Genomic DNA, 26,913 nt, shown 5'->3' with positions numbered 1-26,913 from the left:
CTGCTGATGGGAATGGAAATTGGTGTAACCACTTAAGTAAACTCTTTTCATGGTTTATAAACATAAAATGTCTATGTACTTTGTGATACCACAGTCCAGTTATGGAATCCATATCCAACAGACATGCAGACAAATATGGTGTCCATACCCAACACACATGCAGAGACGTGTTCATCAAAGGATGTGTCTAGAATGTTTATAATAGAACCCAAATGAACATCAACAGAATGGGTAGATCATGGTGTGACCATAATGGAATATACCACAGAGGAATTTTTTTAAAAGGAGGGACTGTCACGGTTGTAGAATGAGGCTGACATCAGGGTGGGGGTAAGACTGAGAAAAACTGGATAAATTATGTTTACTGCATTGAAGTCTGTGAGGGAGAGAATAGTTCAAAAGTATTATATATTAGGGCATTATGTTTATCATAAGAGTACAGAATGAGGGTTGCAGAGTGGATTATATTTGGGGTGGAGGTGGGGCTGGGGAGTGTGCGGGGGCGGGGATTGTGTACCAATGAAGAAGTTTTTCTTTTGCTTTTCAAGGAGAGGAGTGAGTGGGGGTGGGGGGGCGGGGAGAAGTGCAACAATGAATGAATGGAATTCCAAAATCTCTGTAGATGTTCATTGAAATGTTTTAAAAATAAATAAATAAAAGAAAAGCACACAAACACACACACACACATAAATAAAGGAGGGACTGTGTCTACTCCCACCATACGGTTGACTTACAGACTTCATTGAATGAGAGAAGTCAAACATAAATACTTGCAATTTGCTTTCATTTGTGTAGTAATATAAATGCCTTGTATAAAGTTTAAAAATGGGCTAAACCAACTTCTAGTATTAGATATTGGAACAGTGGTTACCTCTAAGGACAGAAGGGAGGGGTAATGATAGAGATGGAAAAACAAAGACCGTTGGGGTGGTGCGTACACATTGTGTCCCCTTTTCTTCAGGTGTACACATACTGTGAACTTTCATATACACATATATGCAGAGACACCTCTGCAAATAGGTCTTGGAGAGAGTGCAGTTGGAGTGCTCGTTGGAGGCAAAGATGATGAGGCTTTGCCTCACATACTACAGGCGTATTGCTGAGAGGGGCTAGTCCTTGGAGAGGGAGGATGCTGGGGAGGGTGGAGGGCTGGCGAAGGAGAGGAAGACCTTCGACCAGGTAGATTGACATGGTGACTGCTGCAGTGGCTGTAATGTGCCAAGAAGTGTGAGGTTGGGACAGGATAGGGCAGGGTTCAGGTCTGCTATTCATAGGGTCACGATGGACTCGACCTAACCACACCTCAGTAAAAATATTTGCATTAAAAAAGAAAAGTGTGATTTTGAACATTATGCAGCTTTGGGATATTTTATAGCAAGAATAGAAGGAAGACTTCTCAGGCTGCCTGGTTTATTATGTCATTAGAAAATAATGAACATACGAGCGGGCATATGTGTATGTATGTATGTATAAGGACCTTGTTTCTGTTACTCATTCCTTTGCACTGTTTCTGATCTGATGAGTTTTATGCTTACTCTTGTGCCAAATGAATAAACTGTGAAGTGAAACTTGATATAGCAGAGTTCCTTGCTAAATATCCTGATGGAATATTGTTTAGAAAAGTGTATGCATTTTATATTGTCTCCTCCTTTGTATTTGAAAAATATCTGGAGAACAAAAACTTTTAGCTCTTAGGTGATACATTTTGAATGGAAACCTCCATTAGCAATACAGAAAGAGAGAAAGTTGGAGGGGAAAAAAGAAACACAATTTTCAGCTTCTATTGGGGATGATTTTTTTTCTAAAAACACAATTAGTGTAGTGTTTCTACTTTTTAAATAAAGAAAATAGCACAGCATATAATCAAAATATAAATTTTCTTAAGAGGACTCTGGGACATAATTGTTAAATGGAGTCTGGCATTTAACCTAGTAGAAGGCAGTTCATGGCTATAATCTAGAAAGCAGCAAGATCCATCCTGTTGTAGCCAAAGACTTGGGTTTACATTGCCAAGTGACCATAAAAGGGTATTGTATGCTGGAGCCAATTTCTTTCTTAATTTCCCTTGGCAAAATGAGTAATTAGTAAGCTAACATTAAAAAAAAAAAACAACAAAACACCCCGAAGAGACAGTTCTGTGGAGTAATATTTTGATCTTATGACTTGCATTTAAGTGAAGTGTTCTTTGGTTGTCAAGGCTCGACGTTGTTTATATTAGTTTGCACGTTGGGAGGGCTGGAATGGAAATAAAAGTCCTAGCCTAAAGTTACTGGTTGGCTTGCTACCGATGACTAGCTTTTCTCCTCGGTGTTCTGCTCTGGTTGGTTCATTTGGAGCTGGAGATGACAGAGTTGTTGTCTTTACAGAACTGCCTAGAAATCTTGTGTCAGCACAGAGGGCTGGAACCTGAGAGGAGAGATAAGTGCAGCCGGACTGTCCACGACGTTGCCACCGACGACTGCAAGCATCTCCTAGAAAACCTGAGTGAGTGGCCGCTCCAGCTTCCTCCGGGCCAGTGAAAAGAATAGGATGCACGGCAGCTTTCTCATTAGTCCCGTGATCTCCTTGGAGCCTGCACTGTTACAAAACCACTTTATTGATTATAATTGTGGTAATTATTTCCTGTTCCACAGAGAATAGTTGTTTTTTTTTTTGTAGAATTACACCACTAACACCAATTATCATCAAGTCAGTTGCAGCTCACCGTGACCTTGAAGGTGTCAGAATAGAACTGTGCTCTGTAAGAAGGTTTTTAATGGTTGGCTTTTGAAAGCAGATCTCTAAGCCTTTGTTCAAGCTCCCGTTGAGTGAATTTGAACCTGTGACCTTTCCATCAGCAGCTAAGCACATGAACTGTTTGCATCCCCAGCACCTCTCTTTGTAGGAGTAGTTGATATTCAGATAATGCTAGATTTTTCTTGTGTTTTAAATAATTCTTACTCTTTCCTTATGACTTAGTTTGTCATTATAGACATGACACTACTAGGGTGTGAACAATCAGGGCTGAGTACTCTGCCACCTGCTGATGTTATAGACCCTGGCACATCAGGCCTTTCCGAGCCTGGCTGTCTACCTGTTTATAAAGTTAACTGAGTTCCTTCCAGCTTCAAGAGTTTATGCTCCTTGGCACACATTATGAAAAGTTTCTTTCTGGATTATGCATATGGCATGCCAGCTTATACCCGTATGATGATCACCCAGTTCTCTCACTGTATCAGTAATTTAAGATAAGCAGATTTCTAGAATTTTACTTTGTTACTTTTTTCCAAGTTCTTTTTCATTCATATATGTTGTTTTTCCACACATTCCTTCATTCACATTATGTTTCATACACAGTTTTAAAAGTTGAAATGCTTTAATCTTCTACATAATATATCAATTTTAGTTGTGTTTGTAAATAACAGAGGGAAAAAAATTCAGTATAATAGGAGAGAATAGTCCCAGTATAATAAGAAAGAATAGCTGTCAGGTATTATCATTAGTTCCCAGTGAAAGATAATCACGCTGGCTCAGACCAGGCTTGTGGCAGTGAGGACAGTGACAGGGGGCTGAGTTGTGCATCAGCTGTAGGTGGAGAGTCAGCAGGACGCCTCGTGGATTGAATGTCAGTCACGAGGGACGAGGGATTCACAACTCTCAGGGTCCAACCTGAGTAATTGCCAGCCTAGAGCCTCCATCAAGCCGCCAGAGTGAAGGGTAAGCAGATTTTGCTGAGTAAAATTGAGACTTCTGTTTGAATGTCTGAATTTGAGGAGGCTGTTATGATATCTAGGTGGAGATGCCAAGTCCTCAGGAATTCAGGAGCTAGATATGTAACTGTAGGCGCCATTGTCTCTAGATTATATCTCCAGTCATGAGACAACATGAGGTCACAAGAGAAATGAGCCACAACACATTCTACCACCAAGGAGTTTCGGGAAAGTGTACGGGCCTAAAAAAGAATCGCTTTAAAGAGCAACCAGTGAAGTGCTGGAAAATGTGATGACCCGGAAGTCTATCAGGGAGAGAGAGAGAACAGTTGTGTCAGATACCATTGAGGGAAAAGGAGGACTGAGAACCAGATATAAAATAGCCCCAGTAATCAGTCAGTTAATTGCACAAGTCATTTTAAGAAGAAGATCGTAAGTGTGTAACATACATGTTGACTTTTAATTTAAAAAAGTTAAAAATTTCATGTGTATTCAAGGGAAGGTCTTTTCTTTATATTGTCCTGATTGAAGCTCCATGTTCTTTTTAAAAATAAAGCAGACCTTTGATGCAACATCAGGAGGCAGAGTGGCACAGTGGTTAAGGGCTTATCTCTAACTGAAAGGGTGGTAGTTCAAATCTTCCAGCCACTGCACAGGAGAAAGATGTGGCAGCCAGTGTCCACAATGATTCATAGCCTTGGAGATGCGAGGAGGCAGGTCTGCTCTGCCCTGTAGATACGTTCTCAGCCAGAACCCACTCGACAGCAAGTGACTTTGGGTGTTAATCCATCATCTAGGATTTCTAGTGTTTTAAGCATGCAAATGCATTTTGGGAAGCAAATGAAAGAGAGTTGTTGGCCAGATTTATGAAATTTTTTCCTATTTCAGATAGCTCTCTCATTTATAACTCATCAGAAGACTTAGCAACACTTTTCAAATTGTCTCTATTAAACTTAGTTTTTATAAGAATGACATCTGTGTTTCATTATTTTGAGGGCTATTTAATTTTAATTAGTTAGTTCAGTAGCTATAACAGGGAGAGAGGCAAACACAAGTGACTCTTGGTAAGCCTCTAATTTATGTAAGAGAACACAAGTGCTTGGTTGGGCGCTTCTACGGTGCAGTGTCACAGTCACAGAGGGAGAGTGGAGGTCATTTCCATGCATCAAGTACATACTGTTACCTGCCGTGTAAAGAGCCATGTAGCACAACCACTAAGCACTCAACTACTAGCCTAAAGGTTAGCAGTTTGAATCTAGCGAGTGGCTCTGAGGGAGAAAACCCAGGCCACCTGCTATTCTAAAGATTACAACCACAAAAAGACTAGGACACAGTTATTCTCCATGACATGGGGTCACAGTGAGTCAGTCAACCACACCTCATCACCACTGTACTTGCCATGGACTAGAGTGCTAAATCCATTACAAACAGAGGTTCACTCGCTTGCTATGACAACTTGGTTCATGTTCCCTCTGTTTTACAGAAGACATTGAAGTAGAGAGAGATTAAGACAATTTACATGTGACTTCAGCAACACAGCACAGTGTCAGGCTGACCTCAGGCTCAATCGTGTATGATTCTAAGGCCACTGTGTTCAGTGTACAAACCTACTTAACTCCACATTGCTTCACTTCATTGTATATGAAGGTGAAAGAGAGTGGAAACATAGGCAACTCAAGGTCAAGGGAAGCTCTTTAGTTTTCTCCATTAAAAAAAAAAATAATACCTTGAAATTCTTGCTGAAGGGAGAGAGTCAGCAAAGTTGAAAAGGCTAAAAGACCCAGAGAAAGAAAATTAGTACATGCAGCATGGCAGCAAAGACACTGGGAAAGGTTTAAAAGACCAAAATTTACTCCAGAACAAAAACATTTAATTTGTTATTTCACAAAACAAGATCACTGTGCTTGGTTCTGTTTTCAAAATGTTCCTTTCCATTTACTCTTTATAATGGTCTCGTTGTCTGTTGTCTTTCTACCAGGGTGTTCATCTTTTTTTGGTTCTTCTTAAACTTCTAATTCTCTTTTATTCATTCAACAGATGCTCTTAAAATACCCTTAAGGATTTCAGTGGGTGAGACCCATCAAGGCGGCTGTGGATCTGAAGATTTTGAATGCACAAACACAACCTGTGCTTTAAATATCCGCAAACAGACATCATGGGATGATTTTTCAAAAGCCTTGAGTCAAGCTCTGACAAATCATTTCCAAGCAATCTCTTCTGATGGATGGTGGAGTCTGGAAGATGTGACATTTAATAACGCCACCGAACCCAGCATCGGCCTCAGTTCAAGCAGCGTGCTATCCATCATGCTAGGTATCAGCAGTCCTGCAACGAAAACAGTTCAAATTCTGGGTTTATTTATGCTTTTGGGCTCCATAACACGATACTTAGATCATTGATTAAGCACATTCAGAGCCTGCTTGTGGCAGCTGCTTGGACTAAAACACTTGAGTCTTCGCAGAGCAACCATTACATAATGTTCCTTGTTGGTATCATAATGCTTTTTATGCCTCAGATAATATGCAGAGAGTAAAGAACATGAAAGCCCTTGATGAGGCTTTGTGATTGTGCTCGTTGTTCTAGATAAATGCTAGAGACAAGCCGCATCACAGCTGCTCTCTGACACACCCGTTCAGAGCACAGCGCGGGATTGGTGCTTGGGTTAGGCAGAGTGCTGAGGTCATTGACACCTCACTTGTAGGCCAGGCGCTCTTGTCTAGAGTTGGAAGAAACGTGTCTGTGAAGGCACAGTCACAACATGCACCGTGGTGGCTGCTGGTTATTTTTGTTGAGGGGATACCGGGAAACAGACCCTAAAGATTACGGTTGCTTTGGGTTAAGCAGCGTCAGTGCTGTATAATTGTTAGTTTGTCCCTGATTGGGTTCTTCCTTCCTGCACCACAAAAACTAACATCTGCACGATCCCTCTATCTACGCCAGGACTGTGGTGGGCACTCCATCAATGACAGCTCAGTGAGTCCTCACAACAGCCTCATTGTACAGTTAACCGGGCAGGTTGCAAGGTGCTTTGCCTGAGGTTCACAGCTAATGAGCAGAGCAGCCGGCATTCAGACCACAGGCTCTCTGATAGAAATGCCTGTGCACTTTCAAGTGCACCTTCAAGTGCACCTTGTTGCAAAAGAATTGCCAGAGTGGAGAAAGGGCAGGTTGTTACCATGCTGTTAATATAGCAGCTTGTTACAGATGAAAGTGTTCTATTCTGGTTAGTCACATGGGATAATATCACATCATTTGAAAGCAGAAAAAAAAAAGACAAGTTAGTTTGATGGATCTTTAGTAGGTCATGAAGATTATTTTATAGAAGCATTATTAACAGAGTTAAGTAGGTGCATTTAGAAAAATAAACCCGGAGTGGTTCTCAGGAAACCTTTTGCCCACACAGCCAAGTGTGGTCTGTGGTGTGATCCTGTTCAGAGCTCTCTTACACTAGCCAGCACAATGGCGGGCTTCAGCCCTCACCTTGTTAAATAGAGACTGGAAAAGGCGAGTGACTATTCACCACTGAACACATTTACCCTTAAAAGTAATGAGTGCAAAGGCTTGATTGGTCCCAAAATGTAAAGCTATACCACTTTACAATGAAACCTAATAATATTTCTCTTCTAAAAGATATTGTTTTAGGGGCAAAGGACTTAGTTTCCTGATTGGAGTAGCAATAAGAACTCCGGAGGTGCAGTGGGTAAAGAGTTGGGCTGCTTACTGAAAGGTCAGAGGTTCAGACCCACTAAGTGTGCAATGGGTGAAAAATGAAGCATTCTGTTCCTGTAGAAATGTAAAGCCAGCGAGTTCTGGTGGCCTAGTGGCAAGAAGCTGCACTGCAATCCCAGAGGTACATGGTTCAAATCCACCAGATGCTTCTGCTAGAGAAGGATGGACAATCTCCTCCTGTACCAGTCAGATCCAAGTTGATGGTACATAAAAAAAAAATTAAAAATTAAATTAAAAAAAAGAAATAACTGTAAAGCCTTGGAACTCTAATGGAAGAATTCTTCTCTGTCCTAGAAGGTTTTTGAGAATGTAAGTCATCCTAGAAGGTCTTTGAGAATGTGAGTCGACATGAGCAGAGTGGGCTAGAGTAGTATTATTTTTAATGGATGCATATATGTGATTTTAGCGTGATAGCCTAACCTGATTAAAAGAACCTTAGGCCAGCAGGTAAGCAGAGAGTTAAAGGAGTAGACGTGTGTTATGGGCGGGGGGGCCTGGTGACAATAGGGATTTAATGAACTGATCTAGAGAAGAGGCCAAACACATAGTATTTACTAATCTCTCCCTAGAAACAAAGGAGCTCTGATGACCTAGAGAGTCGTGCTGCTGACGCAAAGGCCATACCTCCCTGGCAGTTCAAATCCTCTAGTGGCTTTGAGGACGTAAGGACTCAGTCTTCTCCTGTGCAAGTCACAGTCTTGGCGCCCTCATGGAGCTGTGAGTCAGTTCTAACTAATGGGCAATGAGTTTGAGGTTTTTTTTCGTTGGAGAAAAGGAAGGAGAGCTGGTGGTGCAGAGGTCCAGCACTTGGCTGCTGACCAGGAGGTCGACACGTGAAACCCACCCCATGATTCACCAGGAGGAAGACTACCTTCCAATCTACCTTCCTAGTTGACGGCCATTGTGCTCTATCACATGGAGTTGCAAGGAATCAGAATTAGCTTTGTGTTAATTCTGCCAGCAACACCCTGGAGAAGACATCTCTGAAGTGAAACTCTTGTTTTGAGCAAGAGTAATCCAAAGGCCTATCACAGAGGAGGTTGCCCCTCCTTCTCCCATGGAACAACTGGGAGATTCGAACCTCGTGCCTTTCCTATTGCTACCAACCACTAGGCCACCAGAGCTCCCATATTATGAGAAGGCTCACCTGCTTCTGAGCACCTGAAGCTGTCTGGTTTTTCTGGAACCTGTGAACCTGAAAATTTTCCTTCTATGAAGGAAATCACGTTACCTTATGATAAAAAAAAATATTTAAAATTTTTCTTGCCCTTCTCTTTCTGTTTTGGAACAGGAAATGTGCCGTGGTCAGCTGGTCAGAGCTTCGCCCAGTCCCCATGGGACTTTATGAGGAAGAATAAGACTGAGCAGATCACGGTGCTTCTGTCAGGTAAGGACGTTACAACCTGAGGTGACGTTTCAGGGGTGTGTGCTACACCATGGCTTCCCAGTACCAGCTTTTAAATCTGTGAGGGTTGTTAGGTCTGGGACCTCCTTGCCATGCACTTGACCTTTTCTCTTTACTAGTAGGGGTCAGTTTCTAAGACATTTGATTAAGGCAGAAAAGGTTAAAAGCATATATTTCTTGACACCTGTGTCAGTCACACTTGTACATGTGTATGTGTACAAGGATTATACGTAAAACAACATTTGCCAATTCAGCACGCACCGTTCAGTGACAACAGTTACATAAACCTGGTTGTGCCCTCAGCAGTGTCTGTCTGCTGTGATTTTGATTGCATCACTCAGGCCACGCTGACATACCGATAAGAGAGTGACAGAGGCAGAATATGGAAGAAGTTTCTTTAGTTACTGTCAAGTGTGTATGTGACTATTGTGATCGGACAGGGTGGCGTGAACATTATCCTATTTGCTAGGGCCTGGCGTAGTCCACAGTGGTTGCTTTGCTCTCTAGCATTCTCCATGTCTGTCTGGTGGTTCAAATTCACCACTAGGTCCACGGAGAAAACGTGGGCAGTTGCATCAACAATCTTGAAAACCTGATTGTGCCAGAATCGACTTGAAGACAGTGAATTTAGCTGAGTTTCGTTGTTGTTAATTACATCTTACAATAAATAAAAAATAAAAAGAGAAGGTAGTCCTCCTTACAACCCAGTGAGATTTATACCTCTGTTTGTCCTCATGTGCTAGACAGGAATTGGAGGCTCAGATTCATTCTCTTGTCTGAGACTATACCGCTAGTAAGTGGAATAGGAATTCTCACCTTCTTTGCCCTTAATTCTGAAAGGCTCCTAATTTTCATGTCTATTTATTCAGTCTCAACCAATATCGTTTTAGTCTTATTTTATTGTTTGAACTATCTTACTGAAGTCTTTTAAAAAGCATAAAATCTTCCTTCAGGTTTTAAGTGATATACTGAGACAGTGGCAGAACTTGATGGTAAGGAAACAGGATGCCTAGAGGGTAATCCAGACCTGCACAGTAATCCTGCTCCAGTGAGACTGGGATTAACTAGGACTATCCAGGATGAAGTAGCCGGCAATCCAAGTAGATATGAGCTGTGGTGCCGGAGCCAGGAGCTGGAGGCCCCTGGCTGAGCCTGATGGACTTTCTTCCAGAGAAGAAGGGGAGCTGGTGAACTCTCATGGGGCCAGGAGCAGTGATTTCCTCTTGTGTGTGTTTAGGGAACTCTGGGGCCTAGTGCCAAGAAACTGCACTGCAATTGCAAAGGCACACAGTTCAAGACCACCAGCATTCTCCTCCTGTGTGACTAACTGCCTCTGAAAACCCACTGGAAGATCAGCATTGGGTCGGTTATGACTCTACAGGACACACAGCACAGCAGCTCATTTTTATTTTTACCAAATGATAGAAAGCATTTCAGGTTTCACAGCGGTAAAGGTTCACAGTACGTCCTGGCCAGATGTCAGCCCTGCCTACACTAGATTAGCAGACATATTGCATCTTTTATGATAGATATTGTTAGGCTTTGAAAATTTGCCTTTAGCAAGGAGTAATTTATTTTCTCTGTGTGTGTTCATTTCCTGTAGGCCCTCAGGAAGGCTGCCTCAGTAGTGTGACTTATGCATCTATGATCCCTCTTCCGATGCTGCAGAACTACCTCAGACTGGTAGGTCCCCACTGCTGAGCGGAATCTTATATTTTCCACATTGTAAATACATGTTATCAAGTCATCAACTGAACAGGAGGAAGTTGGGAAGTTGTTTTCCAAGAACCAAGATGTTTAGTTAACATCAAATACATGATCAACTGGAAGAGAATGGCTTTTCATGTCAAGACACAGTGCTGTCAATATACAGTATAGAAAAGGAAATAAACTTGGTGGCATTAGTTAGACCATTGATTTGGTCACTTTAATTGGAACCTAACAATAATAGAGTCAAAGGTAGACGTTTATTTCTCTAACACAGAGAAGTTTCAGTGGGTAAGAGGCCCAGGAATCAGGAAGGGCAGCTGACTGCTCCCGTGTCTGTGGCTGTCCTGTCTCTAAATGTAGTTCTTCCAGCTTCGTCAAAGACCATCCCCACAACCATCCCTATAACCATTCCATCCTAGACTGAGCGGAGAGACCCTGTAGGCCTTTAGGGAACTTGCACACATCACTTCTGCCCACAAGATGAAGATACATGTCAGAGCCAAGGCCAGGTAGAGTTGATATTTCCTGGATAGCCATATGTCTGGTTAAAGTTAATGTTTCTGTTACTAAAAGGAAGAAGAGCACTTTTTTATCATGGCAAAGTAGTTATGGGCTCAAGTGTGTGAGAAATTGTGTGAATGGCACATGCTAGGACAGGGTTCAGATCTGTTGTTCATAGGGTTGCTGTGAGTCATAGCCACTTGAAGTGCCTTAAAACAACAATAAAACATCTGCATGAGCAAAAATAAAGATCTCTGTAAGGTATATATTATAGTTAGGGGAATGGAAGCAGAGAGGTCCCATAACTTGCTCAAGGCCGTACAGATAGTGAATGATGAAGTCAGGATTTTGTTTGTTCCTGATATTATATATACTCTGTGTGAATTTAAAGTCACTACTGCTGGTGCAGAACTATCATGTAAACACTATACTCTTTACCTTAGTTTGTGAAGTCTTTTTTTTAAAAAAATCAGTGAGTTAGACTAAGACCCTTTACAAAGATTTTTCCAGAATCTCTGAATTGATGCCTTTGTTTTCTGTCTGATGAAGAGAAGTATTCAAAACCACTGCATTGATATTGAGCGAGTTGCATAGTTGGAGCTGATTTTTGCAGCAGTCACAGTAGGTACTATGTCAACATTCAAGGGCCGTGGAATTTGGGAGAGTCCTCAATCTAATGTCTTCAGTTTCTTACCTCTGCTGTCTGCTCCGTTCTTCCCAAAGCACCAAAGGGAGTCGAAGGGTTAAATTTGAAAGGGAAGCAGATCTAGCTCTGTCCTGAGCTTCAGTGAAGTTTGAAGAGTCTAACCAACTGGTTCTCTGAAGGGTGAGCCCCAGGCACCAAGTTGAACCACCTGGCATAGCTACTTACTTCTCTCCTTTCTCCTTTCTCAGTTTCTTTGAAGAGGCCAGGTTTTAGACTCATGGCCCACGGCTTTCCATTCATTTGTGCAGCTGCTAAAATCAGTGGCACAGCAATGACCTTGAATTATAACGATAACAAAAAGAAGCAGATCTTCAAAATGAATGCACTAGCCGCATTGCATGTAGAATACTGAAGTTACACCTGTATGTGTGGTTCCTTAGATATAGATTTAACTGCCAGTGGTTAAATTCACCATATTTTAGTTCGATTCTCAATTACATGAAAGTACGTTACGCTCTCATTAAACCCCAAAATGAACCTTTGGATGATGATAACTTATCACTAATTTTGGCAGGCAATTCAAAATTGAAAGGGGCAGAGGCAGTGATGGCTCATGAGAATTGTATACAATTGTTTTCCTCCCGTAAAACCCTTCAACCTCTACAAGCCCTTTGAGGAGACAGGTCACGTATTACACATTTTTGTATCCTGCTTAATTCTCTGTTCAGTTGTTGGACAGCTCTTTATTGAGAGCTTCCTAAATGTCCTCTTGAAGCTAGTGGAACAAAGCAAAAAAAGCTCATGAATAAAATATACATTTAGTGCTGTTGCTTGCTAGATGCAGTTAATTCAGACTTCAAGTGATCCCTTGTGACCGAGAATGCCCCTGGCGAGTCTTCTTGACCGTAGCTCCACAGAAGCAGGTTACCAGATCTTTCTCTGCTCAAGCAGCTGGGAGGGTCCACACCATCAGTCTTTACGGTAGCAGCCAATCACTTCACTCTGCGTGCCACTAGGTCTCTTTATGTGTAGTCTGCTGTAGTTGTTAATTCTGACCTTACAAGACAGAGTAGGATTTTCATTTTTACAGAAGCAGATTGCCAAGTCTTCTTATTGATGCGCTGATGGGTTCGAACTTCCAACATTGTGGTTAGCAACTCAGCGGTTAATAAAGCTGCCACTAACACTCCACTGTGTCTTGTATTTTGTGCCATGAAGTCGTTTCCGATTCAGCAAACCTACATGGCAGAGAAGAGCTGTCTTATGTGGTTTTCTAGGCTGTAATCCTTATTGAAGCGGATTGCCAGGTCTTTTCTCCTGTGAAATCACCTCTTGGAATTAAACTACAGACCTTTCCATACTCAGCCACTATGCCGCCAAGACTGTTGTTGTTAGGTGCCGGCGAGTTGAGTACAACTCATAGTGACCCAGTGAACAACAGAGCTGACCCCTGTCATACCCTGTGCCATCCTCACACTTCCTGACACACTGGAGCCCACGGTGGCAGTCACCGTATCGATCCACCTGGTAGAGGGTCTTCCTCTCCTTCACTGATGCTCCACCCTTCCCCGCATCATTTTCCTCTCCAGAGGACCGGTAATGTACGGGTCAGTATAAAGGGGAGAAAAGAACACCGACAGGAGGATAAAGAATGACTGGGCAGGGATGTGGAATAAGCTTACTTTAGATGGAGTGGTTAGGAAAGACCTCTCTGAGAACAGAAAATCCAGTAAAATGAAGGAGGCATCCTTAGAAGGTATTGGAGGCAGAGGGAGCAGTGAGTTCAAAGATTGCTGAACTGACAGGTTGAGAAATGACCAAAAACTAAACAAGACTATTTAGAACCTTGTCAGCTAAGACAGGACCTTGAATTTTATTCCAGTCGGAAGGCACTGGGTCCCAGTGTGCCATCAAATCAGTTCCGCCTGGTGGTGACCAGACATGTGTCAGAGCAGAGCCATCCTCTTGAGGTGGTCAGGGGGAGATTTTTCAGAAAGAAATTGCTAGGCCTTTCCTTTCATTCAAGGCACCTCTGGGTGGTCTTGAATGTCCCAACTTTTAGAAGCCAAGGGTGTTAAAAACTTTTTTTTTTTCACTTTCACAGAATGAAAGGATCAAGGCTAGATAAGACCCTCAGGGAGGGAGGGAAGGAAGGAAGGAAGGGAGGGAGGGAGGGAAGGAAGAAGGAAGGAAGGAGTTTCTGGTGTGAGGAAGAGTGGTTCCAACACAAGCAAAACACAGGCTTCCTGGGCTTCTTTGGCTTCCGTTGCAGTTGCCTGTGTGCAGGAAGATTCTGGGCAGAGGTCTAGAGCAGGAAGAGTAGTCTGTCAGTCATAGGTGGCAGCTGACAGGAAGCAAGGTTATCGGCTAAAGTTATATCTTATACCTCTATTGTTTTATACTGTAATAGCTGAATTATTATGTCTGTGTCACTAGATGAGGGCCTGTCATTACTTTAAGAGGTGTCCTGGTGGCTCCTAACCCCAAGACCCACCAGCCGTGCTGTAGGAGAGAGGTGAGGCAGGCTGCTTTAGCCTCAGAGTAGCGATTTCCAGCCTTGGAAACCCTTGGGGGCGCAGGCAGTCCCTACTCTCTTCTCTGGGATCTCTGTGGGTTGGAATCCATTGGATGATTGTGACAGCGGTTTTTCCATTTTGTTTTCACTTGAAGTTAGTAACCATGACTGGCATCTGGCTCTTTCAGAGAAAGACCTGGTAAGCCAGTCCTATAGAGAATGCACAGTGGTCACCCCTGTGGGATGGTTCTACTCTGTCATATGGGGTTGTTACATATTGAAAATCTACTGTCTGATGCCAGCAGCAATAGCACATCCATAATGCATACATACACGTGCATGTACCCATACTTTAATTTCTCTTGAGTTTCTATTGTTCTCTTATATGTATTCTATAAGGAAGAGTTCTCTGTGGATGGGTTGGGGCTTTTTTGCTCCAGGTTTGGAGGGTTTTTTGTGTCCTGTCTGTTTGATGTGCCGGTTCTGTTTGGAGAGATTTTATTTGACTAAATTGACAGTCACTATGTAAGCCACCCTTTTGTTTGTCTCTTTTACACTCAGTAAAAATGCTTTATTGTTGGTATAAATTTACTTACTGGCATTTCTGTTATAGCTCATGGCTTTGAATATTACCAAGTAAAAAGGGATACTTGAATTTCTTCCCTTTGAAAGAAATGCCTCTGAAAACATACTCTCTTTTCTTTGATCCCTCTTTGTATTTCCCCTAAAAACATTTCTTTTGTTTTATTGGGGAGTGGGCAACACTAATGAAATTTTAAATAGTTGGAAACAAGAGTGGCATCTAGTTCTTAAACAACATGCCTCCAGAAACTCTGTGAACTTTTATAAGTGTCGATGGTTGTAGAGGGCCTTCAGACCTTTTGTTCATAGGGTCACTTTGAGTCATACTCGACTTGAAGGCAATCAACAACAATATAGTATCTCTGACTCTCTAGTAATAACTTTTTAAAAACTGACTGCCAGAAGTTGGAATGAAATTCCTACCCAGAAAGCCCACTACTTTATGCTATATACTAGTCACCTTTTTTTTTTTTTTTTTGTTATATTCTGGTCTAAACTGTCCCTGGAGAGTAGAGGCAGAGACATTTTTTGACTTTAGGAGGGAAAACAACCCAGACTCACTCAACTGGGTGTTTGTTATTTTAAAATGCCACGGTTCTAAAGACGCATGGGAAATAGTAGACACCTAAGTTCTTTAGGAAACCATATTCAGCAGAAAAATGCTGAGAAGGAAACAAATAACTATAAAGGACTGGGTGATCCATTGATGACGTCACTTGTTTCCATTTAATCCTGAACCATTTGCTTTACGAAGGACTAACTGACATGTGATGAACTTTCTGAATAGACTGAAAACACAAGAATAAAAGGGATTGGTTCCAATGGTAATAATGAGGGCAAGTCTCCTTCCTTAGAGTAACACAAGTGATGTGCTGCAGACCCAAGTCAGGACATAATTCTAGTGAATAGAATTCACCTTTTAGACTGTATAGTCATTTTCTTTTTCAAAGAACAGGGATCTCCTTTCAAGCCATTCAAGTAGGTCTGTAAATACGTAAAATACATTGATGCATGTGTGATCTATGTAGATACTTATTTTTATACTCCTATCACGAGAGCCCTCTGCTGGAAGCAAGGTGCATGGGGTTGAGTCTCTAGACTTACTATACTCAAGGTCTTACTAGTTGTAGGAATCTAATATGACAATAGGGTGCTCTGGTGACCTAGTGGTAAGAAGCTGCTCTGCAATCCCAAAGGCAAGAGGTTCACATCCTCCAGCTGCTCCATGGGAGTACGGGCAGTCTCCTCACATGTGATTTACTTCTGGAGAGTCAGCTATGAGTCAGTGTCCACTCTAAGGCACACAACAACACCAACAGTGTGGTAAGGCTAGAACAGAACGTTTTCATAGGAGAGCTTTGCAGGTTCACAGCAGTCTGTAGAGTAACCAGCTCGAAGTCATTTTAAGTTAAATTTTTGTTGTTGTTCAGATCTTTAACAGTAACCAAAGCAGCTAGATCCTTTGGGGGGAAAGAACAAAATATCATTAAAAAATGGTTAATGACTGATATGAGAAACCTACTCATAAAATGTATGCATCAGAAGCTAAGAACTGTCTCGAAGTCTGTGCATGTTTATCTTAATTCTCTCAGTGATTTATAGGCAATCTATCCCACAACAGATATTAGACGATGTAAACACAGAGGGCTTAGTGCTGGTGAATGGCTCTTTCAATGAAATTCTAAATTAAATGCTTCCTGTCTCTTCTTGAGAACCTACCCTTGGAGAATAAATGAGGTGTTGAAACTGAAGACAGCTTATCTATGAAGCTGGGTCCCTTGCTGTTCTCCATCATTTCAAAACCAATCTTAAGAATGTGTATGTAGGCAGCTTGACAGGATAGCGGTGGTGAATAGAGTACTGTTGTTTTCAGAAATGAGACAAGCTTAAATAGCAATACTGGTTGAAAATCTCAGGGGGTGGAAGAGTAAATCTCAGAAACATTCATCCTGTTTTACTGGTGTGGAACAATTCATTTCTTGTGAGAAAATGTCTCCCCAGTAAATCGCAACCACTTGGGATTAATTTGGAGAGCTCAAGCATCCTGGTTTAAAATTGTACAAAGATAGTGAAACTCCTTTGGGCATGTCGTTAGGAGAGACCAGTCTCTGGAGAAGAACAGCATGTTTGGAAGGGAGTAAGATCAGTTTAAGAGAGGAAGAGCTTCTAGAAGATGAATTGACACAGCATCTAACAATGGACTCAGGTGGGTCACAGCCGGCGAGGATGGCCCAGGACAGGGCAGGGTTCAGATCTGTTGTTCAGAAGGGTCTTTAGGAGTTGCAGTCAACTTGATGCCTCATAACAACCAAGTACCTAACGCAATTTTTCACTGAAGTAATTTTATTTTTTTTATCCCTTTAGTCTTTTTTGTTTTCTATTAGTTTATTTACAAAATTTGAATACGTTGATTTCAAGAACAAATTGAAATATGTTTAAAAGTACTTTCAAGCCTCACAATAATGATAATTAGACCAAAGTCTCCTTTTGACAAGAATCTGGAAAAATACTTCCACTGTTCGCAGAGCTTTAAACATACTTACTCAATGATCACTTAGAATTAGGTAGGAAAGCTCATTGATCTGTTTCTTACCATCTTCCTGATGATTCAGAAAGAATATGTTTTCTTCCAGTTAGAAAAGTGGTGGTGGTGTGTGCTGCTGAGTCTGAACTGACCCACAGATGACCCTTCGGCAGGTTAAGAGGCAGTTAATGGTACAGGAAGAAATTGCCCATCTTTCTCCTGTGGAGTAAGTCGCTGGTGGATACGAACCACATCTGTTTGGGTTGCCACTGCAACTTCTTACCACTAGGCCCCTAAAACAATAGCCACTGAGTCCACACAGCAAAACAATGAGTAAGTTAGCCTTTGAATCCCACGTGGCAGACAAATGAACAACTTAAATTACAGCTGGAGGAAGTACTGGAGCCCATGTGTGTCCTGTGTGCTCTGAAGGGGTTTTTCAGTGACTTATTTTTTTTTTGAAATGGTCATCAGTTCTTTCTTCCAAGGCAACTTTAAGTAGATTAGAACTTGTAGCCTTTTGGTTGGCAGCAAGGCTTCATTCAGTGACTTATTTTACTGCATGAGCTCTGTCTTTTGCTACATCACTGACAGGCCTATGCCAGTGCACATCTGTGTACGTCCATTCAGAGACCAGAGCTGCAAGTAAGTCACTGAGGGACTTGGTCGAAGGATGCTGTGCCGCTGTGTGTGCTTAGTACCCATGAGCACCTGGCTCCAGAGCTTGCTTCAGCTGCAGTTTAGGTACTTGCATACCATGTTGAACAGCATGACAGACATTGCTGGTTCCTTCGTGTAACTAGCAGATCCCAACAGCAGTGAGAAAGTTAAAGTCATATGTGAGACAATAAAGAAGAGAAGTGAGATATCCATTAGCCTCTCCAAACCCACCAGCTGCTTCATGATAGAACAATAGACAGTCTTCTCCCATAAACATTTGCATAGTGGAAGCCCAATGGAGGGGCTGTAGGAGTTGGCATCCAATCAATTGCGGTGGGTTTGGCTTTGGTTTTCTAGGGGAATACTCCCAAGCCTGTGGCTTAGGGCTGCATATTGACCTGGGAATAAGGGAACTGAGTGGAATGGCTTTCTCCTTGTACTCTGGCTCCAGATACCACTCTCTTTGTCTTGTATGGATGGGAATTGACTGCTCCTCCAAGACCACATTAAATCTCGCCATATTCTTATCCAGAATATCCTGATAAATGAAGGTAAAAGAAATCTATAGGTGCTCAGGCAAGAAATTTTCATTTTACAAAGTCAGTAGGATCAGTTTCCATTTCAGTGTATTTGAAGCTCAGAATTCTGGAATGGAATAATGTCTGTGATTCATGCCAAGAATTTTATACCTGTCAAGTTGTTTTTTTCCCTAAGATATCAAAAGCTATACAACAGCTACAAAAATAATATCCATGTGGTGAGGACTTTTGCCACCAACCCAAAGACTCGCAGCTCAAATCCACCAGCTGCTCTACAGGAAAAAATATAGTCATTCACCTTCTATTCAGTTTACTGCCTCAGAAAACCTGTTGAAAGGTCGGTTCCAACTCAGCAGTGCATAAAAACAGCATCTTTTCTTTAAAAAAAAAACACATGAACATACATGATAATAGAAAATGCCAGGGGAGCTCTGGTGGCCTAGTGGTAAGAAACAGCACTGCAATTCCAAAGGTATATGGTTCAAATCCACCTGCTACTCCACAGGAGAAAGATGGGTAATCTCCTCCCTTACAATGAACTGCCTCTGAAAACCAGCTGGAGGGTCAGCTATGGGTCAGTTCCAGTTCGATGGTACAGAGCAACAGCAACAATATAAAAGACCGTTCATGCGAATAGAAACATTTTATTTAGTGTGTGTCTTCTGAATTTATTTTTATCTATATTTTATTCTGTATCATTTTCCTTGTTTTTTTATATTTTCAAAAAAATTTTAGTGAAAGGCATTACTCTTTTAACAAGTTAAAAAAAAAAGTAAAATAAGTAGGAAGAACTTGAGAAACTTCTGAAAGGGCTGATAAAGGAAATTACAGGGCATTAGTCAAAGACAGAACAGAGAACTGGGCTTGCCAGCTAACCTTCTAAACCTGACTACAGAAAACACAAGGAAGAGAATCTGTAAACTGTCATTCTTTCAAAATACAGTATTTTGCCCCTCTTGGACATTACAATGAAAGACTTAAAGTGCCAAGTTCTGAAGATTGTTTCGAAAGGCTTAATACAATTGGAAAAGGAATTCCACCATTCTTCCCTCCTTCATCTTAACTTGGCATTTTCACCTAAGAATTCGTCTTGGTTTGTCCATAGGTCGAGCAATATCATAATGTCATTTTCCATGGCCCAGAAGGAAGCTTGCAAGACTACATAGCCTATCAGCTTGCGCTCTGCATGAAGGTATTGATTACTTGCATATTTACTCTTTTTCTTAGAGAATTTGAGAGTATGTAAAAAAAAAAATCATTCTGTTTCTCTTATCACAGCACAGACAAATGGCTGTGGGTTTCATCTGTGAGATTGTGAGAGTCGAGGTGGATGCTGGTTTCTCCAAGGAGCAGCTGGTAGACCTGTTCGTCAGCAATGGTAAGACCATTTCAGTGGACCGGACCCAGATACCAAACAGCATACTCTTCAGTAATTCCATTAGACGAAAGTACACCTTGTGCCTTGGGGATAACTTTAAGTCAGCATTTCAGTTAGTCAGCAACTCACGGGTAAAAATGGGGAACCCAAGAGAATACCACCGAAGAAGGATTTCCACGTATGTATCACTGCATCTGTTGATTGGCCTGCGTTTTCTTTCTTATCTTTGCCGTTAGTCATGGTTTGTGGCAAGCATGCTACTATGTAACTGGCACGAATAGGGGACCAGATAGTGGGAGTAGATGGTAGAAGAGTCCCCTTTACCCCATTGGGCAGAATCTTTATCATTAATGCTGTTTAGAAGTGCTAGAACATAGCAGGAATAAGGAGCACTCCCATTTTAGTCAATTATTGTTTCTACATTCTCTACATCCAACCTGATCCCTTTTCCCTTGGTGACCTACTTCGCATGTCTCAACCAGCGGTTAACATCTTCCCAGAGACAGCGCCTCTTCTTAATGTCCCAGTTTTGATGAGTGATGCAATTCTTTTGGCTGCACACACTTGAATTTCTGGTCTGATTGGCAAATTTTAAGATGTTCATGTTCACAGTCCAGGCAGACCACAGTAAGAGGTGAGATGGGCCGAGGGAGAAACTGCAGGGTCGTGACCATGTCCACTACGGACCTCAGCTCCTGTACTTTCCCTGCTGGCAGACGTGTTCCTCCACTGTTGGGAGGTCCTCTGACTTTCAGGGAAAGAAGTCTTATGGGTTTTTTTTAGGGAAAGAAATCTGAAGTTTTTACTTGAAAACTCTTGATTCCCTTTCCCTGTCTCCACTGTTACTACCCATTTCCATTTTTTAAATTCAACCTAAGGGCCCAGGGCCTCTCATTCCTGGCCCTCGTCTTGCCCAGAGGGCAGGCAGTCCAGGAGCAAGTCCTGCCAGACTTCTTTCGTCGTTCCTTGTTCATTCTTTCTCATCACGTTTCCTATAATCCTTGCGCGGCACAAATGGTAAAGCTCTCAGCTACTAACTGAAAGGTTGCTGGTTTGAATCCACCCAGAACTGCCTTGGGAGAAAGGCCTGGAGTTCTACTTCCAAGAGATTACAGCAAATAAAATTCCTACCCAATAGAGCTCAGTTCTGCTGTGGAACACACCAGACAGCCAGGATCCAAAATCATCGTGCTGTTGATTTGACTTTGGTTCCTGAATCTCATCTGTTACAGTTGACTACTCAGCTTGCTCACTGCTTTTCCTTCCTCTGTACTTTATAAACCATACAGCCCCTATTTTAAAGCTCTCTGCTTCCCCTCATTCCTTTATTACCCACTGAATCAAGCCTAAGTCTTACAGACCCACCATTTAGGGCATGACTCCTTAATAAACATCTGTGCTTTGACTGTTCCCAGCATCTAAATAGTCCCTCATTCACTCATCTATCCATTCTTACGACATTTCTGCCCCTTACGCTCTCTACTTTCCCACCCTCCGTGTGTTTGCTTAGGCTGCATCTTTCATCTAGAATTACAAAATAAACACAGCCCACGCACTCATTATTACTGCCCCTGGCAGGAACTGTTCAAAGTACTAGGTTGTACAGAAGTGATTAAAATAGACACAGTCTCTGTCTGACCTTTTGGAAACTGCAGGAAAACCCCCTGTCAGAAAGCTCCAAGGCCACCACACATGAGGGAGGGCTTCTCCGGATATGACTTCTGCCCCACCTAAATTACACGTCCCGGAATTACACGTCCCGGCAGGGAGAGCATTATTTGTTCTACAGTCTCAGCCCCACCCACATGCATGTTGTGCGATGGACTCCTTGAAAGTTAGTACTGTCACTCTGTCTCCTATTTAGCCTTGTACCCAGCTTCTAAAGAATTGCTTGTTGAATGAAGGAGTGAATTACCCAATGCAGGAAGTAGCAAAGACAAAGAATAAAGGAAATCCTTAGCTCCTTTCAGCTGTCAGCAAATAGAAGGTCCTGCTTGGAGTGGAAGAAGAAAGCTGTATGATTAGAGTGGACAGAAATTAATAAAAGGGCACCATATTGTCCTCTCTGTACAGATGACGAGGAGGACCTTCTGTGTTTGGTTTTCAGCCTCGCTCCACTGTCCTTCCCATGAATTTTCATGAGTAGTGCCATGCCAGATTGTTTTTGCATGTTGTAAAAAACCAGCACTATTATGAAAGTACCTCCCGGGAGTGAGTAGTTGGCCAACAAACATACTGTGTGTTATTTGTATAAAAATATAGTTGCTAATTCTCCCAAGGTTGTCTGGATTTGAAATGTGAGGATTTTTAAGACGCTTTGCCAACACCACAATACGAAAGCATTGATTACTCTTTGGTCTTCCTTGTTTATTGTCCAACTTTCAGATGCGTACAAAACAATTGAAAATATCCTGACTTAGATCAGACGTACTTTATGCAGGTACAGAAAATAACTGGAGGCCTGGTCGATAGAGCAGGGATCTCGGATGGCGTAGCGGTAAGGAGTTTGGCTGTCAACCCAGAGGCAGGCGCCTGAAGTCCAGCAGCTGCGCCACAGAAGAAAAATGGGCAGTGTCTTCTCTTGTGGTTTACAGCCTTTGAAAACTTGCTGTAGGTCAACTCCATTGAGCTGGTTCCTGTTCAGTGGCAGTGAGTTGAGTTTTGAGGCGAGCCAGTTGAGAGCTGTACTAAGCTCCCCGCCTGCCCCCACCTGGTGGTTCAAGCTCCTCCCTGGCGGTGGACAGTCTCAAAACCCAATGGAGCATCAGCTATGAGTAAGTTCTGCCTCCACAGCAGTGAACTAAGCCTCTCTTAAGTTGTGTCTTCTTTTTCCCACAAATTACTTGGATTATAGCACATAATTACAAGTAAGGAGTACACTGACTCATAGGAACTCTGCATTTTACCCTTGATTTTTAATCTTGTGTTCTCTAAAGAGAGAGGCTTCAGCTGTTGGAATTGGGCTGGAGTCAAAGTGAGGATCCCATCCTTTATCTTCCACCTTCCCCTGAGCATGGCACGTATTTATTCGTTCCTCTTGACAGCAGAGGAGAGCCAGCCAAAAAGAGGGTTCCAGGCCAGGCGTTCTTTGGCAGAAAGGACAAGAAGGACAAGTAGAAAATAGATTTTAAATAGTTCCTTTTTTTTCAGGGTTTTTTTTTTTTTCTCAATTTTTTATTTTTTTTTTTACAGAGGTTTTGGATTTCCATTCATTCATTGCCGCAATTTTCTCCCTGCCCACCCCTCCCCACCAGCTCGCTTCCCCCTCCGAAGAGAAAAAAAAAAGAAAGAAAAAGAAAAAAAAATCCTTCATTAGTATACAGTTCCCACGTCCCTTCCCCCCACCCCCCACCTCGAGTACACTTCTCTATGCAACCTTAATTCTGGATTCCTGTAAATAGTTCCTTTTAAAAACCTGAAATATACATGGAAATTAACGTGGTGACAATGAAGCAAAGACTATAGACCGGAAGGACGCTTCCAGGTGTGGCGTGGCCCTCGCTTTGTGTTTGCTTTAGAATCATCTTTTTCTCCTCATGTTGCCTTTCGTGAGAAGCAGTGCTGCCACTGACTGTGTGATACTGTGAGGAGGGTGTGAATGCTTCCTGGAATCAGATTGAATTTCTTCTCTTTGCAGGAGATGGGGTTGACTTAGCCAGACAGGTTGGGTTTGGGTTTTTTTATTTACATGTACCAGTAAAAGGTAAAACAAATAACAACAAGCAACAACCAACACTGCAGGTTATTTCATAATTTTACAAGTTTGCTTATGAAGTAATGGAATGCCAAAAAGAATAGTTTGTGAGCACTCTTGACTGACTGCTTGTCGGAGAGCTAGTGGACACCACAGTGTCACCGCCCTGCAGCTACACCTAAAGCAAGAGTGGTGGCCAGGCTGTTGTTTTCTAGTCTTTAAAGCGCCTCTTAAAATTCTGTTTCAGTCTCCAAAAAGATCCATTTAAAAAATACTCAAGGGGTTTGTTTAGAAGTGGAAATACTTTGTGTCTATAGCAACGAGCAGAGGGAAAAGAATACACCAGCATGAGAACCAGGAGAAGGTGGGAGGTTTGACGTGCTTTCCAGTGTGGTAAATTGCTCTCCTTGTTCTTAGGAAGTTAAGTTGACCAAGACTGTGGCAACTGAGAATCTTTTAAAATGTTAATACTCATTTAAAATGTTCCTGACTCACTGGTTCATAGCAATGAGGTTCCAAAGTAATGCACAGAGATTGCGCTCGTGGCTGCTAACAGACGGAGTAAAGACCGCCCAGAGGCACCTCGGAATAAAGTCCTGGCGGTCAGCTTCTGTAAAAAGTGGCCAGGCAAAGCCCGTGTTCTACCCTTGTCACACATGGGGTCTGGTCACCCTAAGTGTGCATTGACAATTCTCTGTCTGTTTTAAATTATCAGTGCCATTTGAGTGCTTGGCACATGCTTGATGTTTTAAGAATGTTCTGAGTGCTGCCTCGTTTGTTTCCACCCTTGCTGCTGTTACGTGTTGTCAAGTGGGAACCAACTCATAGCTGACCCTCCGAGGGGGTTTGCAGAGGCTGTGAATCACGTGAGAGATTATCCACCGTTCTCCCTCAGAGCGGCTATTGGATTCAAACCCTGTGTGTTTGGGTAGGCAGTACAACTCCTTACCCTCTAGGCCAGCAGGACTCCTTAGTAGAGAGAGTTGTTGTTGTTGTTGTTGTTGTTGTTATTGTTGTTGTTGTTGTGTACCATAGAGGCGGAGCCGACCCATAGCTGACCCTCCAGTGGGCTTTCAGAGGCAGTTAGTTTATCACACAGGAGGAGAGTAGCAATTAGAAAGAGTCTTTTCAGTCACTTACTAAACTTCTGGACAGTGAGTAAGGATGCTGGAAGAGGAATTGATGCCTTTGCTCTATGGGCTTGGAGAAGAACATTGAATGTCCCATGGACTGCTGAAAGAATGCACAGGCGTGTTTTGGAAAAGGTGCACCCAGAGTGCTCCTTATAGGCAAGAATAACAAAGCTTCATCACTCATACATTTGATACATTACTAAGAGAGGCTGTCCCTTGGGAAGGGATATCATACTTGGAAAGGCGGAAGGTCAACAAAAGAGAGGAAGATACACAATGAGATGGATTGACACAGTGATTGCAGCAGTGAAGTAAAGTTTACCAGAGCTGGTGAGGACGGCACGGGACAGGACAGGATTCAGATCTGTTCACAGGGTAACTATGAGTAGTACTTGACAGCACCTAACAACAACATGTTTGATAATTAGCAAGCAATGAGAGTGGAACACCAGGAATTTATCCTCTTATCTGTTTAGAATTAAGCTCCTAGAGGGGGTACTTTCATCTGGGTTGATAATATCATAAGCCAGTTTTTCTTTTGTTCTTTGTCCTTCTCAGAGGGACATTAAACTCACAAATTCTGGATGTCAGGCCTTCCACTTCCATATATCAGAAGCCTTGATCTAAGTCTTTAAACATCTCTGAGATTTCATTTCCTCTCCATAAAGCAAGTGCACCTAATTATTTGTCTGAGATTCTGTCTACATAATTCCAAGGCATTTTAAATATCTGTCATGTAAAGGTCAAGAGTCCTAGTGGCACCGTGATTAACGTGCTTGGCTGCCAACAGAAAGGTTAGTGGTTTGAACCTGCCTCTGGGAGGAAGACATGGTGGTCTGCATACTTTAAGGTCACAGCCTTGGAACCTCATAGGGCAGTTCCTTTCTGTTCTGTAGTGTCACTTTGAGTTAGAATTGACAACAGTGGATAATGTAAAAACAATTTCCGTGTTTTAACCTTCTGTGTTGTGAAATACACATATTTAAAACACACACCTGTTTAGATTTCTAGATAATAAAATACTTATTTATCCACTAACCAGACAAAGAACTAGAACCTTCTTAGCATTTAGAATGTACGCAGGTAACCCTTCTCATGGTTTATAATTACTTCCTAAGGGCTAGCTGCTTTTTGTGGTGATCATTCCTTTGTTTCTCTTGATCATTTTCCCAGCCATGTGTGAACTCCTAAATTATATATTTACTGTTGTCTGTGTTTGAACTTTACTAGATGAAACGATTTTTTATTTGGATCTTAGCTTTTCAGTTGTGACAGCCCTCCGTGTTGTACACTTGTACAGACATGCATAAACAGACACGTACATACAAAAGTTTTACTCTTCTTCACTTTATTGCACCTTGTAAGTCATACAGTTGTTACAAGTGGAAGGTCTTTGGCAGCCCTGTGTCAGGCAAGTCTATCAGCACCAATTTTTCAACAGCTTGTTCTAACTTCATGTCTCTGGGTCACATACTGGGAATTCTCATCAAATATAAAACATTCTCACAATTCTGTTGTACAGTTAATAGACCACATCGTCATCTCATTGCCTTCAAGTGGAACCGACTCATAGCTGATTCTCCCGCAGTTTCTCTGAGAATGTAAATCACACAGGAGGAGACTATCTACTTTTATCTCAAAGAGCTGCTGGTAGATTTGAATAACCAAAGAGGCACTGCCTTTGGGCGCAGCTCGTCACAGATGATGTCACCAGAGCTCCCTCTAATGGGCTGTAGTATTAACACAATTTTTATAGGCAGCCGTCAGAGAATTTCGTGTGATTTGTTTTATTGTGATATTCCCTAGACCTTAACCCACAGTATTTCAGTGTGTACTTGTCATTTGTTCACTGTCATGTCTTTTATAGAAATCTGTTGTTGTTGTTGTTGTTGTTGTTGTTGTTGTTGTTGTTGTGTGCCATTGAGTTAGAACCGACTCATAGCTGATCTTCCAGTGGATTTTCAGAGGCAGTTAATGGCATGGGAGGAGATTGCCCATCCTTTTCCTGAAGACGGGCTGATTTTTGAGAGATTGCAACGCAACTTCATACTGCTAGACCACCAGAGCTCCCTCTGTGAATGTATTATGTATTTATCTATTCTGTTATTGATGGACATTCAAGTTGGTTCTGGTTGGACTCTGTTAGGGAACTAGGAGTGACCACTGTATATAATGGCTTCACCTGTCTTAAATAATGCCAAATACTTT

At 42.1% G+C, this 26,913-nt stretch overlaps 1 protein-coding gene across 1 annotated transcript in view; it reads left to right on the top strand.

The window, feature by feature from the left end:
- The window catches only part of LOC102846862 (cortactin-binding protein 2-like), a 165,118-nt gene that overhangs the window by 112,418 nt on the left and 25,787 nt on the right, over positions 1-26,913 (top strand). Inside the window, exons 9-14 of the mRNA XM_006882666.1 lie at positions 2,367-2,484; positions 5,727-6,002; positions 8,710-8,805; positions 10,427-10,506; positions 19,606-19,692; positions 19,779-19,878. Of these exons, the coding sequence (XP_006882728.1) occupies positions 2,367-2,484; positions 5,727-6,002; positions 8,710-8,805; positions 10,427-10,506; positions 19,606-19,692; positions 19,779-19,878 (757 nt within the window). The remainder of the gene's footprint in view (positions 1-2,366; positions 2,485-5,726; positions 6,003-8,709; positions 8,806-10,426; positions 10,507-19,605; positions 19,693-19,778; positions 19,879-26,913) is intronic.

Source organism: Elephantulus edwardii, unplaced genomic scaffold, assembly GCF_000299155.1.
Source record: "Elephantulus edwardii isolate Elephantulus edwardi_28Jun2011 unplaced genomic scaffold, EleEdw1.0 scaffold00022, whole genome shotgun sequence".
Classification (NCBI taxonomy): Eukaryota; Metazoa; Chordata; class Mammalia; order Macroscelidea; family Macroscelididae; genus Elephantulus; species Elephantulus edwardii.
The sequence above is the reverse complement of the archived record's forward strand: the minus strand, read 5'-3'. Positions and strand labels throughout refer to the sequence as shown.